At 45.3% G+C, this 19,164-nt stretch overlaps 1 protein-coding gene across 1 annotated transcript in view; it reads right to left on the reverse strand.

Annotated features, from left to right (window-relative positions):
* Positions 1 to 17,836: 17,836 nt before the first annotated feature.
* The window catches only part of LOC141156952 (cytochrome P450 4A4-like), a 50,427-nt gene continuing 49,099 nt past the window's right edge, over positions 17,837 to 19,164 (reverse strand). The window contains exon 12 of the mRNA XM_073643545.1: positions 17,837 to 18,914. Within this exon, the coding sequence (XP_073499646.1) occupies positions 18,734 to 18,914 (181 nt within the window). The 3' untranslated portion in view covers positions 17,837 to 18,733. The remainder of the gene's footprint in view (positions 18,915 to 19,164) is intronic.

The raw sequence follows: 19,164 nt of genomic DNA on the forward strand, positions 1-19,164 counted from the left end.
TTAAAACCATCTTGTTAAGCTACTGTAACCTCAACGTCTATTCCACGGGGCATTGATATTGTCTTTTTATTCCACTGTAACTTCCACCACTCTTCCAAGGGGTGTTAAAACCGTCTTGTTAAGCTACTGTGACCTCCACGTCTCTTCCAAGGGGAATTAAAACCGTCTTGTTAAACCACTCTGACCTCCAAGTCTCTCCCAAGGGGCATTAAAACTGTCTTGCTAAGCTACTGTGACCTCCACGTCTCCTCCACGGGGCATTGATGTTGTCTTTTTATTCCACTGCGACCTCCACCACTCTACCAAGGGGCATTAAAACCATCTTGTTAAGCTACTGTGACCTCCATGTCTCTTCCAAGCGGCATTAAAACCATCTTGTTAAACCACTCTGAACACCACAGCTCTTCTAAGGGGCATTAAAACTGTCTTGTTAAGCTACTTTGACCTCAACGTCTATTCCACGGGGCATTGATATTGTCTTTTTATTCCACTGTAACTTCCACCACTCTTGCAAGCGGCATTAAAACCATCTTGTTAAGCTACTGTGACCTCCACGTCTCTTCCAAGGGGAATTAAAACCTTCTTGTTAAACCACTCTGAACTCCACAGCTCTTCCAAGGGGCATTAAAACCGTCTTGTTAAGCTACTGTGACCTCCACGTCTCTTCTGAAGGGCATTAAAACCGTCTTGTTAAGCTACTGTGACCTCAACGTCTATTCCACGGGGCATTGATATTGTCATTTTATTCTAATGTAAATCCACCACTCTTCCAAGGGGCATTAAAACCGTCTTGTTAAGCTACTGTGACCTCCACGTCTCTTCCAAGGGGCATTAAGACCATCTTGTTAAACCACTCTGAACTCCACAGCTCTTCCAAGGGGCATTAAAACCGTCTTGTTAAGCTACTGTGACCTTCACGTCTCTTCCGAGGAGCATTAAAACCATCTTGTTAAGCTACTGTAACCTCAACGTCTATTCCACGGGGCATTGATATTGTCTTTTTATTCCACTGTAACTTCCACCACTCTTCCAAGGGGCATTAATACCGTCTTTTTAAGCTATTGTGACCTCCACGTCTCTTCCAGGGTGCATTAAAACCGTCTTGTTAAACCACTCTGACCTCCACAGCTCTCCAAGGGGAAATAAAACTGTCTTGTTAAGCTACTGTGACCTCCACGTCTCCTCCACGGGGCATTGATATTGTCTTTTTATTCCACTGCTACCTCCACTACTCTTCCAAGGGGCATTAAAACCATCTTGTTTAGCTACTGTGACCTCCATGTCTCTTCCAAGGGGCATTAAAACCATCTTGTTAAACCACTCTGAACTCCACAGCTCTTCTAAGGGGCATTAAAACCGTCTTTTTAAGCTACTGTGACCTCAACGTCTATTCTACGGGGCATTGATATTGTCTTTTTATTCCACTGTAACTTCCACCACTCTGCCAAGGGGTATTAAAACTGTCTTGTTAAACCACTCTGAACTCCACAGCTCTTCCAAATGGCATTAAAACCGTCTTGTTAAGCTACTGTGACCTCCACGTCTCTTCCAAGGGGCATTAAAACTGTCTTGTTAAACCACGCTGACCTCCACGTCTCTTCCAAGGGGCATTAAAACCATCTTGTTAAACCACTCTGACCTCCACGTCTCTTCCAAGGGGCATTAAAACTATCTTGTTAAACCACTCTGACCTCCACGTCTCTTCCAAGGGGCATTAAAACCGTCTTGTTAAACCACTCTGACCTCCATGTCTCTTCCAAGGGGCATTAAAACAGTCTTGTTAAGCTACGGTGACCTCCACATCTCTTCGAAGGGGCATTAAAACCATCTTGTTAAACCACTCTGAACTCCACAGCTCTTCTAAGGGGCATTAAAACCGTCTTGTTAAGCTACTGTGACCTCAACGTCTATTCCACGGGGCACTGATATTGTCTTTTTATTCCACTGTAACTTTTATTCCACTTTTTATTCCACTGTAAATTCCACCACTCTTCCAAGGGGCATTAAAACCGTCTTGTTAAGCTACTGTGACCTCCACGACTTTTCCGAGGGGCATTAAAACCGTCTTGTTAAGCTACTGTGACCTCAACGTCTATTCCACGGGGCATTGATGTTGTCTTTTTATTCGACTGTAACTTCCACCACTCTTCCAAGGGGCATTAAAACCGTCTTGTTAAACCACTCTGACCTCCACGTCTCTTCCAAGGGGCATTAAAATTGTCTTGTTAAACCATTTTGACCTCCACATCTCTTCCAAGGGGCATTAAAACCATCTTGTAAAACCACTCTGACCTCCAAGTCTCTTCCAAGGGGCATTAAAACCGTCTTGTTAAACCACTCTGACCTCCACGTCTCTTCCAAGGGGCATTAAAACCGTCTTGTTAAGCTACTGTGACCTCCACGTCTCTTCCAAGGGGCATTAAAACCGTCTTGTTAAGCTACTGTGACCTCCACGTCTCTTCCAAGCGGCATTAAAACCATCTTGTTAAACCACTCTGAACTCCACAGCTTTTCTAAGGGGCATTAAAACCGTCTTGTTAAGCTACTGTGACCTCAACGTCTATTCCACGGGGCATTGATATTGTCTTTTTATTCCACAGTAACTTCCACCACTCTTAAAAGGGGCATTAAAACCGTCTTGTTAAACCACTCTGACCTCCAAGTCTCTTCCAAGGGGCATTAAAACCGTCTTGTTAAACCACTCTGACCTCCACGTCTCTTCCAAGGGGCATTAAAACCGTCTTGTTAAGCTACTGTGACCTCCACGTCTCTTCCAAGGGGCATTAAAACCGTCTTGTTAAGCTACTGTTACCTCCACGTCTCTTCCAAGAGGCATTAAAACCATCTTGTTAAACCACTCTGACCTCCACGTCTCTTCCAAGGGGCATTAAAACCGTCTTGTTAAACCACTCTGACCTCCACATCTCTTCAAAGGGGCATTAAAAATATCTTGTTAAACCACTCTGAGCTCCACAGCTCTTCTAAGGGACATTAAAACCGTCTTGTTAAGCTACTGTGACCTCAACGTCTATTCCACGGGGCATTGATATTGTCTTTTTATTCCACTGTAGCTTCCACCACTCTTCCAAGGGGCATTAAAACCGTCTTGTTAAACCACTCTGAACTCCACAGCTCTTCCAAGGGGCATTAAAACCGTCTTGTTAAGCTACTGTGACCTCCACGACTCTTCCGAGGGGCATTAAAACCGTCTTGTTAAGCTACTGTGACCTCAACGTCTATTCCACGGGGCATTGATATTGTCTTTTTATTCGACTGTAACTTCCACCACTCTTCCAAGGGGCATTAAAACCATCTTGTTAAACCACTCTGACCTCCACGTCTCTTCCAAGGGGCATTAAAATCGTCTTGTTAAACCATTTTGACCTCCACATCTCTTCCAAGGGGCATTAAAACCATCTTGTTAAACCACTCTGACCTCCAAGTCTCTTCCAAGGGGCATTAAAACCGTCTTGTTAAGCTACTGTGACCTCCACGTCTCTTCCAAGGGGCATTAAAACAGTCTTGTTAAGCTACTTTGACCTCCACGTCTCTTCCAAGGGGCATTAAAACCATCTTATTAAGCCACTCTGAACTCCACAGCTTTTCTAAGGGGCATTAAAATCGTCTTGTTAAGCTACTGTGACCTCAACGTCTATTCCACGGAGCATTGATATTGTCTTTTTATTCCACAGTAACTTCCACCACTCTTATAAGGGGCATTTAAACCGTCTTGTTAAACCACTCTGAACTCCACAGCTCTTCCAAGGGGCATTAAAACCGTCTTGTTAAGCTACTGTGACCTCCACGACTCTTCCGAGGGGCATTAAAACCGTCTTGTTAAGCTACTGTGACCTCAACGTCTATTCCACGGGTCATTGATGTTGTCTTTTTATTCGACTGTAACTTCCACCACTCTTCCAAGGGGTATTAAAACCGTCTTGTTAAGCTACTGTGACCTATATGTCTCTTCCAAGGGGCATTAAAACCGTCTTGTTAAACCACTCTGACCTCCACGTCTCTTCTGAGGGGCTGAAAAGCGTCTTGTTAAAATACTCTGACCTCCACCTCTCTTCTGAGGGGCATTAAAAGCGTCTTGTTTTGCTACTGAGACGTCAACGACTCTTCGAACGGGCACTGCATTTCCTCATAATTTTTGGAAGCTTTTGCTTGGAAGGCATAAGCAAATACTATGGGATACCCACTCCCCAATAATGGGACTAATGTTTGTAATATGCTGTACTGCATGGCTCTTGTAAGATCCATTGCAAGTTGCTCCATCCTAATTTTTGGAAGCTTTTGCATGGAAGGCATAAGCAAATACTATGGGAGACCCACTCCCCAATAATGGGACTTATGTTTGTAATATGCTGTACTGCATGGCTCTTATAAGGGGCATTGCAAGTTGCTTCATCCTAATTTTTGGAAGCTTTTCCTTGGAAAGCTTAAGCAAATACTATGGGAGACCCACTCCCCAATAATGGGACTTATGTTTGTAATATGCTGTACTGCCTGGCTCTTGTAAGGGGCATTGCAAGTTGCTCCGTCCTAATTTTTGGAAGCTTTTGCTTGGAAGGCATAAGCAAATACTATGGGAGACCCACTCCCTAATAATGGGACTAAGGTTTTAATATGCTGTACTACATGGCTCTTGTAAGGGGCATTAAAACTGTCTTGTTAAGCTACTGTGACCTCCACGTCTCTTCCACGGGGCATTTATATTGTCTTTTTATTCCACTGCGACCTCCACCACTCTTCCAAGGGGCATTAAAACCATCTTGTTAAGCTACTGTGACCTCCATGTCTCTTCCAAAGGGCATTAAAACCATCTTGTTAAACCACTCTGGACTCCACAGCTCTTCTAAGGGGCATTAAAACCATCTTGTTAGGCTACTGTGACCTCAACGTCTATTCCACGGGGCATTGATATTGTCTTTTTATTCCAATGTAACTTCCACCACTCTTCCAAGGGGCATTTAAGCCGTCTCATTAAGCTACTGTGACCTCCACTGCTCTTCCAAGTGGCATTAAAACCATCTTGTTAAGCTACTGTGCCTCCACTTCTCTTCTGAGGGGCATTAAAACCGTCTTGTTAAGCTACTGTAACCTCAACGTCTATTCCACGGGGCATTGGTATTGTCTTTTTATTCCACTGTAACTTCCACCACTCTTCCAAGGGGCATTAAAACCATCTTGTTAAGCTACTGTGACCTCCACGTCTCTTCCCAGGGGCATTAAAACCGTCTTGTTAAACCACTCTGAACTCCACAGCTTTCCCAAGGGGCATTAAAACCGTCTTGTTAAGCTACTGTGACCTCCACGTCTCCTCCACGGGGCATTGATATTGTCTTTTTATTCCACTGCGACCTCCACCACTCTTGCAAGGGGCATTAAAACCATCTTGTTAAGCTACTGTGACCTCCATGTCTCTTCCAAAGGGCATTAAAACCATCTTGTTAAACCACTCTGAACTCCACAGTTCTTCTAAGGGGCATTAAAACCGTCTTGTTAAGCTCCTGTGACCTCAACGTCTATTCCACGGGGCTTTAATATTGTCTTTTTATTCCACTTTAACTTCCACCACTCTTTCAAGGGGCATTAAAACCGTCTTGTTAAGCTACTGTGACCTCCACGTCTCTTCCAAGGGGCATTAAAACCGTCTTGTTAAACCACTCTGAACTCCACAGCTCTTCCAAGGGGCATTAAAACCATCTCGTTAAGCTACTGTAACCTCCACGTCTCTTCCGAGGGGCATTAAAAGCGTCTTGTTTTGCTACTGAGATCTCAGCGACTCTTCAAACGGGCATTGCATTTCCTCATAATTTTTGGAAGCTTTTGCTTGGAAGACATAAGCAAATACTATGGGAGACCCACTCCCCAATAATGGGACTTATGTTTGTAATATGCTGTACTGCATGGCTCTTCTAAGAGGCATTGCAAGTTGCTCCGTCCTAATTTTTGGAAGCTTTTGCTTGGAAGGCATAAGCGAATATTATGGGAGACCCACTCCCCAATAATGGGACTTATGTTTGTAATATGCTGTACTGCATGGCTCTTGTAAGGGGCATTGCAAGTTGCTCCGTCCTAATTTTTGGAAGCTTTTGCTTGGAAGGCATAAGCAAATACTATGGGAGACCCACTCCCTAATAATGGGACTAACGTTTGTAATATGCTGTACTACATGGCTCTTGTAAGGGGCATTAAAACCGTCTTGTTAAGCTACTGTGACCTCCACGTCTCTTCCATGGGGCATTGATATTGTCTTTTTATTCCACTGCGACCTCCACCACTCTTCCAAGGGGCATTAAAACCATCTTGTTAAGCTATTGTGACCTCCATGTCTCTTCCAAAGGGCATTAAAACCATCTTGTTAAACCACTCTGAACTCCACAGCTCTTCTAAGGGTCATTAAAACCATCTTGTTAAGCTACTGTGACCTCAACGTCTATTCCACGAGGCATTGATATTGTCTTTTTATTCCACTGTAACTTCCACTGTAGTGCCGGCGTCCCTGATCCTCTGCTAGGCAGGGACGCTGTTCCCCTCACCTCCCTGCTCCGTGCCCGGCGTCCTCCTCCCGCTCTGCTGGCAGCGCGCGCTCCTTCCCGGCCACTGTGCTTAGGGCGCGCGCGCGCGCTCTCCCTCCCTCTTAAAGGGGCCGCGCGCGCCATCCTAAGGAGTCCCCGGCCAATGGCCGGAGGACTTCACCATATATAAGGCACCTCCTCCAAAATGGAGGTGCCCGAGCAATGTTGTTGCACTGTTCTACTCTGCTTCAGCCCTCAGGTCCCGTTGCCAGTTACCTGCCAGTTACCTGCCTGATTCCTGCCAGAGTCCTGCCAGTTTGCTGTCTGTTTCCTGCCAGTTATTCCTGCTACCTGCTTGCTAGCCTGAGGTCCGACAGTCTGCCTTACAACTCCTGTCAGTCTGTCTAAGGACCAGCTTGCCCGCTCACCTGGGAGCGCACATCAGCTACCTGCCTGCTTGCTAGCCTGAGGTCCGACGGTCTGCCTTTCTACTCCTGTCAGTCTGTCTATGGACCAGCTTGCCCGCTCACCTGGGAGCGCTCCTCCGCTACCTGCCTGCTTGCCAGCCCGGAGGCTCCGCCGTCACGTGCTGTGACCACCAGCTATTCCAGAGACTCTTGCCCGCTCACCTGGGAGCGCTTCTCCGCTACCTGCCTGCTTGCCTGCCCGGAGGCTCCGCCGTCACGTGCTGTGACCACCAGCTATTCCAGAGACTCTTGCCCGCTCACCTGGGAGTGCTTCTCCGCTACCTGCCTGCTTGCCTACCTGGAGGCTTCGCCGTCACGTGCTGTGACCACCTGCTATTCCAGAGACTCTCGCATGCTCACCTGGGAGCACACATCCTCCATCTGCCTTGCTAGCCTACCTGGAGGTTCAGCCATCACAGGTCGTACCTACCCTTTACCTAGAGACTGCCCCAGTTACTTGCCGTGACCTCCAGCCCGTTCACCCAGAGACTGCCCCGGTCACTTGCCGTGACCTCCAGCCCGTTCACCCAGAGACTGCCCCGGTCACTTGCCGTGACCTCCAGCCCGTTCACCCAGAGACTGCCCCGGTCACTTGCCGTGACCTCCAGCCCGTTCTTCCAGAGACTGTCCCGGTCACTTGCCGTGACCTCCTGCCCGTACACCCAGAGACTGTCCCGGTCACCTGCTGTGACTGCCTGCCTGGTCGCCACCCGCTCCCTTACAAGGACCGCCCCCTTGTATAGTAGCTCAGAGGTTCCGCCTCCCAGACCCGTTACATCCACCACTCTTCCAAGGGGCATTAAAGCCGTCTCATTAAGCTACTGTGACCTCCACGTCTCTTCCAAGGGGCATTAAAACCATCTTGCTAAACCACTCTGAACTCCACTGCTCTTCCAAGGGGCATTAAAACCGTCTTGTTAAGCTACTGTGACCTCCACGTCTCTTCCGAGGGGCATTAAAACCGTCTTGTTAAGCTACTGTAACCTCAACGTCTATTCCACAGGGCATTGATATTGTCTTTTTATTCCACTGTAACTTCCACCACTCTTCCAAGGGGCATTAAAACCGTCTTGTTAAGCTACTGTGACCTCCACAGCTTTCCCAAGGGGCATTAAAACCGTCTTGTTAAGCTACTGTGACCTCCACGTCTCCTCCACGGGGCATTGATATTGTCTTTTTATTCCACTGCGACCTCCACCACTCTTCCAAGGGGCATTAAAACCATCTTGTTAAGCTACTGTGACCTCCATGTCTCTTCCAAGGGGCATTAAAACCATCTTGTTAAACCACTCTGAACTCCACAGCTCTTCTAAGGGGCATTAAAACCGTCTTGTTAAGCTACTGTGACCTCAACGTCTATTCCACAGGGCTTTGATATTGTCTTTTTATTCCACTGTAACTTCCACCACTCTTTCAAGGGGCATTAAAACCGTCTTGTTAAGCTACTGTGACCTCCATTTCTCTTCCAAGGGGCATTAAAACCGTCTTGTTAAGCTACTGTGACCTCAACGTCTATTCCACAGGGCTTTGATATTGTCTTTTTATTCCACTGTAACTTCCACCACTCTTTCAAGGGGCATTAAAACCGTCTTGTTAAGCTACTGTGACCTCCATTTCTCTTCCAAGGGGTATTAAAACCGTCTTGTTAAACCACTCTGAACTCCACAGCTCTTCCAAGGGGCATTAAAACCATCTCGTTAAGCTACTGTGACCTCCACGTCTCTTCCGAGGGGCATTAAAACCATCTTGTTAAGCTACTGTGACCTCAACGTCTATTCCACAGGGCTTTGATATTGTCTTTTATTCCACTGTAACTTCCACCACTCTTCCAAGGGGCATTAAAACCGTCTTGTTAAGCTACTGTGGCCTCCATGTCTTTTCCGATGGGCATTAAAACCATCTTGTTAAGCTACTGTGACCTCAACGTCTATTCCACAGGGCATTGATATTGTCTTTTATTCCACTGTAACTTCCACCACTCTTCCAAGGGGCATTAAAACCATCTTGCTAAGCTACTGTGACCTCCATGTCTCTTCCAAGGGGCATTAAAACCATCTTGTTAAACCACTCTGAACTTCACAGCTCTACTAAGGGGCATTAAAACCATCTTGTTAAGCTACTGTGACCTCAACGTCTATTCCACAGGGCTTTGATATTGTCTTTTATTCCACTGTAACTTCCACCACTCTTCCAAGGGGCATTAAAACCGTCTTGTTAAGCTACTGTGGCCTCCATGTCTTTTCCGATGGGCATTAAAACCATCTTGTTAAGCTACTGTGACCTCAACGTCTATTCCACAGGGCATTGGAAGCTTTTGCTTGGAAGGCATAAGCAAATACTATGGGAGACCCACTCCCTAATAATGGGACTTATGTTTGTAATATGCTGTACTGCATGGCTCTTCTAAGAGGCATTGCAAGTTGCTCCGTCCTAATTTTTGGAAGCTTTTGCTTGGAAGGCATAAGCGAATATTATGGGAGACCCACTCCCCAATAATGGGACTTATGTTTGTAATATGCTGTACTGCATGGCTCTTGTAAGGGGCATTGCAAGTTGCTCCGTCCTAATTTTTGGAAGCTTTTGCTTGGAAGGCATAAGCAAATACTATGGGAGACCCACTCCCTAATAATGGGACTAACGTTTGTAATATGCTGTACTACATGGCTCTTGTAAGGGGCATTAAAACCGTCTTGTTAAGCTACTGTGACCTCCACGTCTCTTCCACGGGGCATTGATATTGTCTTTTTATTCCACTGCGACCTCCACCACTCTTCCAAGGGGCATTAAAACCATCTTGTTAAGCTATTGTGACCTCCATGTCTCTTCCAAAGGGCATTAAAACCATCTTGTTAAACCACTCTGAACTCCACAGCTCTTCTAAGGGTCATTAAATCCATCTTGTTAAGCTACTGTGACCTCAACGTCTATTCCACGTGGCATTGATATTGTCTTTTTATTCCACTGTAACTTCCACCACTCTTCCAAGGGGCATTAAAGCCGTCTCATTAAGCTACTGTGACCTCCACGTCTCTTCCAAGGGGCATTAAAACCACCTTGCTAAACCACTCTGAACTCCACTGCTCTTCCAAGGGGCATTAAAACCGTCTTGTTAAGCTACTGTGACCTCCACGTCTCTTCCGAGGGGCATTAAAACCGTCTTGTTAAGCTACTGTAACCTCAACGTCTATTCCACAGGGCATTGATATTGTCTTTTTATTCCACTGTAACTTCCACCACTCTTCCAAGGGGCATTAAAACCGTCTTGTTAAGCTACTGTGACCTCCACGTCTCTTCCAAGGGGCATTAAAACCGTCTTGTTAAACCACTCTGAACTCCACAGCTTTCCCAAGGGGCATTAAAACCGTCTTGTTAAGCTACTGTGACCTCCACGTCTCCTCCACGGGGCATTGATATTGTCTTTTTATTCCACTGCGACCTCCACCACTCTTCCAAGGGGCATTAAAACCATCTTGTTAAGCTACTGTGACCTCCATGTCTCTTCCAAGGGGCATTAAAACCATCTTGTTAAACCACTCTGAACTCCACAGCTCTTCTAAGGGGCATTAAAACCGTCTTGTTAAGCTACTGTGACCTCAACGTCTATTCCACGGGGCTTTGATATTGTCTTTTTATTCCACTGTAACTTCCACCACTCTTTCAAGGGGCATTAAAACCGTCTTGTTAAGCTACTGTGACCTCCATTTTCTTCCAAGGGGTATTAAAACCGTCTTGTTAACACTAGAACTACTGATGGAGTCATTTTGACTCCTTTCGTTTTTTATTTCTCTTCTGTGACTACATTTTTCAGAATTCCGGCTTGAAACTCGGTGACTTTTCCTCAAATATGATGTGAAAAAAGATTTTGTGAGAATAAATAATTTTGGTGAAAAATTTGCGCGTTTTTTTCAAAATTTACCAAGAACTACTGAAGGGAGTCATTTTGACTCCCTACTATATTTTGAGGTCCTTTTGTCACTAAATGTTGCTATAAAGTTTTGTGCATAATTTTTTCACTCTGTCTTATTTACCCTGATGTTCATATAGATGTAGTTCAATTTACATGTCAACTTTTCACATTTTCCTTGTGTTTTACCTGCTTGTATTACTGTGTAATGCTGAACAAAATAGCTTGTTTACTCTAGGCTCTTATCTTATGCTAATGAAGGGTGGTGTTTTTCTAAGGTCCTAGCAGGAGACAGTATTCTGGATAGTAACTTTACTTTTAGTTCAGCTGAAGAGACAAAGAGAACAGACGCAGACATACGAGCTCTGAAGACTCATACAGGTATGAATTGTTATGAAATAGTTTAGCTGTCTGTCAACTGATTCAGCCCACCTACTTTTGAAGGTGGCAGAACAGTTATTATTTCTTTTAGTTTTCATTTCATTTCTATTTTTCAGCAGAGAACTATATAGAATTATGGAATTTGTGAGGAATATGGAGAGAAGACGTTTGATAAAGCCTCAGGATATTCTGGCTACTTTGCAATCCATACCGGAGGATGAATCGGAATCCGAATTTCAGGAACATGTATTTGATTCTGACAGTGATGAAGATTTCATTCCTCAGAACATATCAAGTGAATCTGAAGACTCAGAAGGAACAAATCCAGAAGGTAAGTAGTTATGTGTATTTATTTGTTCTTCCACACACTGAGTTAGGGCCTGTGCACACTAGCAGAATTCTGGCTGAATAGCCATCTGGATATTCTTGCCGCAATACAGGCCGTACCTGCCCGCTCATGCCTGAAGCTCCGCTCCGAACCCCGGGCTGGAGCCGCTGTCAGGGACAGAGCAGCGCTTGCTTACGCGCGAGCACGGCTCCGTCCCAGACAGCGGCTCCAGCCCGGGGTTCGGAGCGGAGCTTCAGGTATGAAACTCCGCTCTGTACCTGAGCGGGCAGGTACGGGCCGGATTGTGGTGAGAATATCCGGTCGGATATTCCGCCGCTAATCCAGCCAGTGTGCACGGACCCTTACAAAACAAAAATTCTAAATATTCATCAACTTTTTTACAGATATTCCAAGCACATCAACTGGGGATCGGGCTCATGCAGTTATGTTGCCTCGTGACCATCCTCCTGGTCGTGGACAGAAAAAATCAGCAAAACGTCCCAGAAATGAAAGAACAACAGATAACGATGGCGGCGAAGGTAATGCAACAACAAACACCAGAGAAGGCGAATCTGAAGGAATACTAGTTTCAGCGGATGGTATTCAATGGAAACCTGTTGAAATTGGAGAACACTTGCCTGGTAGGTGTGACAGCCAAAATATTCTTCGAGAAGCACCTGGCCCTACAGGATACGCCAGAAGAAATATCATTGTCGATAGTCCTTTGAGCGCATGGCGTTTATTTTTTGATTCATATATATTGACACATATAAAGAACTGTACGCTTGCAGAAGCATGCAGGAACAATAATTTACAGTTTACTCTATCTGATGAGGAGCTAGATGCATTCATTGCAATATTCTATGCTCGTGGAATATCTGGCACGAACCATCACTCGATTAGCAGTATTTGGTGTAATGACTGGGGAATATCGTTTTGCAAAGCGACAATGTCTAGGGACCGCTTTGTTGAAATTATGAGGTTTCTCAGATTTGATGAGAAATCTACTCGATCGGAGAGACTGCAAATGGACAAGTTTGCTCTATTTTCTACTGTGTGGGACAGGTTTATTGAAAATTGTATTGCGTGTTACAAACCTGGCCCATACATAACGGTGGATGAGCAACTTTTCCCAAGCAAAACTAGGTGTCCATTCACACAGTACATGCCTTCCAAACCAGATAAATATGGCCACAAATATTGGCTAGCTGTTGATAAGAGGAGCAAATATCTGGCAAATGGCTTCCCTTATCTAGGCAAAGATGACACACGCCGTGCTGAGGACCGTTTAGCTGACCATGTGGTAATGAAGTTATTGGACCCGTTTTTGAAAAAAGGTCGCAATGTTACAACCGATAATTATTTTACTTCAGTAAAATTAGCTAAACAGCTAAAAAGCAAAGGAACAACCATCGTGGGAACACTGAACAAGATAAGGCGAGAAGTGCCTAAAGAAATAAAATCCATGAAAGAGGAATTGTACAACACTAAAGTGTTTAGAAATGAAGACAATTTTACACTTACAGTATATCAAGGAAAGCCCAACAAAAATGTTGTCATTTTGAGTTCCGTCCATCCAGATGTTGTTGTTGCGTCTGATTCCGCTAAAAAAAACTCCAGAAACGGTAAAGTTTTACATTGAAACAAAATATGGAGTAGATGTAGTGGATCAGATGGCACGAAAATATACCACACGAACATGCACAAGGAGATGGCCTGTTCATGCATTTGAAAATGCCTTAGACTTTGCGGGTATAAATGCATGGATAATATTCAAGGAGATTACCCACCAAAAAATGTCACTCAAGGCATTTTTGCAAACGCTTGTGAGAGAGTTGAGTGGTCCTTATGTCACAGATAGGGAAAAGGGTTCCACGTCCCAAGTTTCTACATGCTCAGAAGTGATGGTTCAAACAAAATTTTGCCAGATCAAAGAAAAGTGCAAGAAAAATAGATCTGTCGGAAATTGTAAGACTTGTGGTAAGTCTTTGTGTGGGCAATGTACTGCCATAAATCAAAGGCAATGCCTAAAATGCGAAACACCAAATGTTTAGAAGGTGAATTCTGCGCCATATTTTCATTTTTATGCTCCTCCACCTACATTTTCTCTGCTTTTTGTTCTTCAGTTGTTGTTTATATGTGTGCACTTGAATAAAAAAAAATGTTTGAAAAACGTCTATTATAATTATTGTTATTTTCTGTAGAAAAATAAGAAAAGCAGAAAAAAAACAATCAAAAGCATTACTGTTGGATCTCACAATAATAATACATTACAAAAAATATAATTATTAATAAATAACCACAAATGAAACTCTAAAAATAAACGAAAACAAGCAAGGAGTCAAAATGACTCCTTTCAGTAGTTCTAGGCGGGGTCACGAGTCCAGTAGTCCTAGTGTTAAACCACTCTGAACTCCACAGCTCTTCCAAGGGGCATTAAAACCATCTCGTTAAGCTACTGTGACCTCCACGTCTCTTCCGAGGGGCATTAAAACCATCTTGTTAAGCTACTGTGACCTCAACGTCTATTCCACAGGGCTTTGATATTGTCTTTTATTCCACTGTAACTTCCACCACTCTTCCAAGGGGCATTAAAACCGTCTTGTTAAGCTACTGTGGCCTCCATGTCTTTTCCGATGGGCATTAAAACCATCTTGTTAAGCTACTGTGACCTCAACGTCTATTCCACAGGGCATTGATATTGTCTTTTATTCCACTGTAACTTCCACCACTCTTCCAAGGGGCATTAAAACCATCTTGTTAAGCTACTGTGACCTCCATGTCTCTTCCAAGGGGCATTAAAACCATCTTGTTAAACCACTATGAACTCCACAGCTCTACTAAGGGGCATTAAAACCATCTTGTTAAGCTACTGTGACCTCATCGTCTATTCTGCGGGGCATTGATATTGTCTTTTTATGCCACTGTAACTTCCACCACTCTTCCAAGGGGCATTAAAACCGTCTTGTTAAACCACTCTGAACTCCACAGCTCTTCCAAGGGACATTAAGACCGTCTTGTTAAGCTACTGTGACCTCCACGACTCTTCCGAGGAGTCTGGTTCTCTGGTGGGCTCGTCTAATGCTGCCCTAAAGTAGGCCGGGCTAAGAAAAGTCTGTGTGGATGTTCCGCTGAGAAATCGGGGCGGCTGAGGACCGTTTATGGACACTCGGCCGCCCCCAGGCGGCTGGGGACCGAGTGTGGACACCCGGGCGCCCCCTGTCGGTTGGGGACCGTGTGTGGACACCCGGCCATGGGGCGGCTGGGGACCGAGTGTGGACACCCGGCCGCCCCCTGGTGGCTAGGGGCCGAGCGTGAACACCCGACCGCTGGGCGGCTGGGGACTGAGTATGGATACCTCGCTGCTGAAGCAGCCATGAGGTAGTGGACAGCTTCGGCCTCCTCAAAACTAAAAGGCCCCATTTCAAGTGCAAGCTAGCAGTATGGTATTGCAGCCTTGGGTGGCAGCTTGCACACTTACGCTTGCATTCCAAGAAAACAAAGCAGATGCTAACTTCTATCATCATCATGCTCCTCACCTTGGCACAAACAACTCCCCTGATGGAGAAGCCAGGGCCCACCGGAGGAGACTGGTTCTCTGGTGGGCTCGTCCAATGCTGCCCTAAAGTAGGCCGGGCTAAGAAAAGTCTGTGTGAATGTTCTGTGGAGAAATAGGAGGCGGCTGGGGACCGTTTATGGACACCCGGCCGCCCCCAGGCGGCTGGGGACCGAGTGTGGACACCCGGCCGCGGGGCGGCTGGGGACCGAGTGTGGACACCCGGCCGCCCCCTGGCGGATGGGGACCGAGCGTGGACACCCGGCCGCCGGGCGGCTGGGGACTGAGTATGGATACCTCGCTGCCAAAGCAGGTAGTGGAAAGCTTCGGCCTCCTCCAAACTAAAAGGCCCCATTTCAAGTGCAAGCTAGCAGTATGGTATTGCAGCCTGGGGGGTGGGTGGGTGGTTGGTTGCATATTTGCACTTGCATTGCAAGGAATGGGGAAGGTACAATTGAGCACTGCCCTGGGACAAGGACTTGCACGGGTATAGTTGCAAGTCTGTATCTTCTGATGCGGCAAGGATCACTTCTGATGGGCACACTTTTAGGCAGTGACCTGGGAGTCAGAGATGCTTCCAGGGGTCTTCCCCATGCTGTCCCCATGTCTTTTCAGCACTGTATGCATGTGTCACACAGCACATGGCCAGATAAGGTTGTAAAATGTTAAAATTACATTTCCCGGTGAATGCATTTGTCACAGTTGAAAGCAATACAAAAGTGCAAAAACGCATAAAAAATGCTACTTGTGAACATAGCCCAAGGTGTGGAGGAGTATGTTTGTTTTTGGTTATTTATTTTACCTTATATGCAAGTCTTTACCCTGGAAAAGAAATTCCTTAACATATTTCACAGGAAAAAAGTTTCACTTTCGTTTTTGAACGTTTTATTATGAGCCTGTAAAAGTGGCTTAATACCTCTGAACACGTTGTTGACAACAGTGACCTGGGGGTCAGAAATGCTTCCTGGGGCGATCCCCATGCTGTCCCCATGTCATTTGAGCACTGTCACTATCTTTTTGGGCACTTTTTAGGCTTTCTACAGACTGCCGGGGGTGCCGCCGCAAAAATGCTCGGGTCTCCCATAGACTAACATTGGGCTCGTTGTTCGGGTCGAGCACCCAAGTATTTTAGTGCTCGCTTAACACTAGTGCTGACAACAAAATCACAGAAAGATCATCAATGGAAATCAAATTTATTAACCAATGGAGGCCTGGATGTGGAGTCACCCCCAAAATGAAAGTGGAAAAACACACTACAGCCTGATCCAACTTTGAAGTAATGTCCTTAAAACAAGTCAAAATGAGGCTCAATATTGTGTGTCTGGCCTCCACGTGCCTGTATGACCTCCCTACAATGCCTGGGCATGCTCCTGATGAGGTTGTGGATGGTCTCCTGTGGGATCTCCTCCTAAACCTGGACTAAAGCATCCGCCAACTCCTGGACAGTCTGTGGTGCAACGTGACGTTGCTGGATGGAGCGAGACATGATATCCCAGATGTGCTCAATCAGATTCAGGTCTGGGGAACGGGCGGGCCAGTCCATAGCTTCAATGCCTTCATCTTGCAGGAACTGCTGACACACTCCAGCCACATGAGGTCTGGCATTGTCCTGCGTTAGGAGGAACCCAGGGCCAACCGCATCAGCGTATGGTCTCACAATGGGTCTGAGGATCTCATCTCGGTACCTAATGGCAGTCAGGCTACCTCTGGCGAGCACATGGAGGGCTGTGAGGCCCTCCAAAGAAATTCCACCCCACACCATTACTGACCCACTGCCAAACCGGTCATGCTGAAGGATTCTGCAGGCAGCAGATCACTCTCCACAGCGTCTCCAGACTCTGTCACATGTGCTCAGTGTGAACCTGCTTTCATCTGTGAAGAGCACAGGGCGCCAGTGGCGACTTTGCCAATCCTGGTGTTCTGTGGCAAATGCCAAGCGTCCTGCATGGTGTTGGGCTGTGAGCACAACCCCCATCTGTTGACATCGGGCCCTCATACCACCCTCATGGAGTCGGTTTCTAACCGTTTGTGCAGACACATGCACATTTGTGGCCTGCTGGAGGTCATTTTGCAGTGCTCTGGCAGTGCTCCTCCAGTTCCTCCTTGCACAAAAGCAGAGGTAGTGGTCCTGCTGCTGGGTTGTTGCCCTCCTATGGCCCCCTCCACGTCTCCTGGTGTACTGGCCTGTCTCCTGGTAGCGCCTCCAGCCTCTGGACACTACACTGACAGACACAGCAAACCTTCTTGCCACAGCACGCATTGATGTGCCATCCTGGATGAACTACACTACCTAAGCAACTTCTGTGGGTTGTAGAGTCCGTCTCATGCTACCACGAGTGTGAAAGCAGAACCAGCATTCAAAAGTGACCGAAACATCAGCCAGAAAGCATTGGTACTGAGATGTGGTCTGTGGTCCCCACCTACAGAACCACTCCTTTAATGAGGGTGTCTTGATAATTGCCAATAATTTCCATCTATTGTCTATTCCATTTGCACAACAGCATGTGAAATTGATTGTCAATCAGTGTTGCTTTCTAAGTGGACAGTTTGATTTCACAGAAGTTTGATTTACTTGGAGTTATATTCTGTTGTTTAAGTGTTCCCTTTATTTTTTGAGCAGTGTATATAAAAGAAAAATACACAAAAACAATTTTTTTTTAAATTTTTTTCAAGGTTTATCGCAAAACACATTTTCCTATTGATGCATATTCAGTCATAATTCATAAAAATAAATTAGAAAATATTATGTAGAAGAGTATAAACAGTTCATCATTCCATAGCTCAGACCATGGATTTGTGTGATCTATAGAGGTGAATGCTTATCCCATTTCTAAGGAACGTTGAAATAAGCCGAGATTCGATGCCACTGATCATGTGAAATATCTCTGGTCCAATCTCTCTGGTTCATGTTTTATTTAACCAGGGGACTTTTTATTATCAGGCTTTAAAAACATTTTCACTGTCAGAGGATCTCATCAAAGTCAACAATCTATTGGCTTTTAAATTTTTTTGGGACTCTACTTGAGGTCCACACCCCTCTTATTTGTGCAAACTTTTACTCATGTCCACGGTTGCAGACCAAAATTTTAGAAAAAGCTTCTAGAAATTGGCATCCAACAGAGCATGACATGACTTTTTTTTCAGAATGAATCCCAAAGGAGAAACTTCTGTATGTGTCCGTGTGAAATCAGAGCCACAGCAGAGGCACAGTATGGATCCATAGACTGCTATGGGTGCCGCAGCCATAATTTGTCATGAGACCTAAATGCTTAAAAAAAAAAAGTTTTGTGCAAATAGGTAAAGAGTTGAAGTGAATGGAGAAGAGCTTCACTAGCACATACAACCTGGTGTGGTGCTGGAAAGAATAGTCATGTTCTTCTAATGCTTCACAACCTCTTAAATTCATGGTCCAACAATTTTGAAATTAATGGATACTCACCATTGGGAGATTATATATAGACGATAGGTGCTAATTACATCTATGTAAGAATACAGAATTATTTACAATTACTAATATCTACTTTTTTGCATTTTTTATACAGTTTGAGTTTTTGCTTCTTCAGATTAGATATGTTATTTCTTGTCATTGTCAATCTTCTTTATATTGAGGTATATCCCATTCACGGAGCGTAAGACTAATTGGGGGAGAGTTAATGGTTCTTTCCCAGGGACCGTGTGTAACTCAAACTTCTGTAAAGTCAGAGCGACGGCGACCTTCATTTCATTCATTGCAAAATTCTGCCCAATGCAGTTCCTGGGAGAGAGAAAACACAGAATAAATACTGTGGAAACAATGGATCAAAATACACAGTAAAGTGCAGGTTTTTTTAAAGGTAGTGCAAATAAAAATAAAGTGATGGGGGAGGAATGGCTGCTTCAATGACCACTACTGTAGAGAGGCCTGGGAATCTGGGCATCACTGTGAGGCCCTACGACAGTGCCACCCGCTCTGACAACCACTCAATCACTCATCACATCACAGATGGGTGTTTAACGTGGCGTGG

Source organism: Phyllobates terribilis, unplaced genomic scaffold (assembly GCF_046119375.1).
Source record: "Phyllobates terribilis strain yellow unplaced genomic scaffold, ASM4611937v1 Scaffold_8__6_contigs__length_399053987, whole genome shotgun sequence".
NCBI lineage: Eukaryota > Metazoa > Chordata > Amphibia > Anura > Dendrobatidae > Phyllobates > Phyllobates terribilis.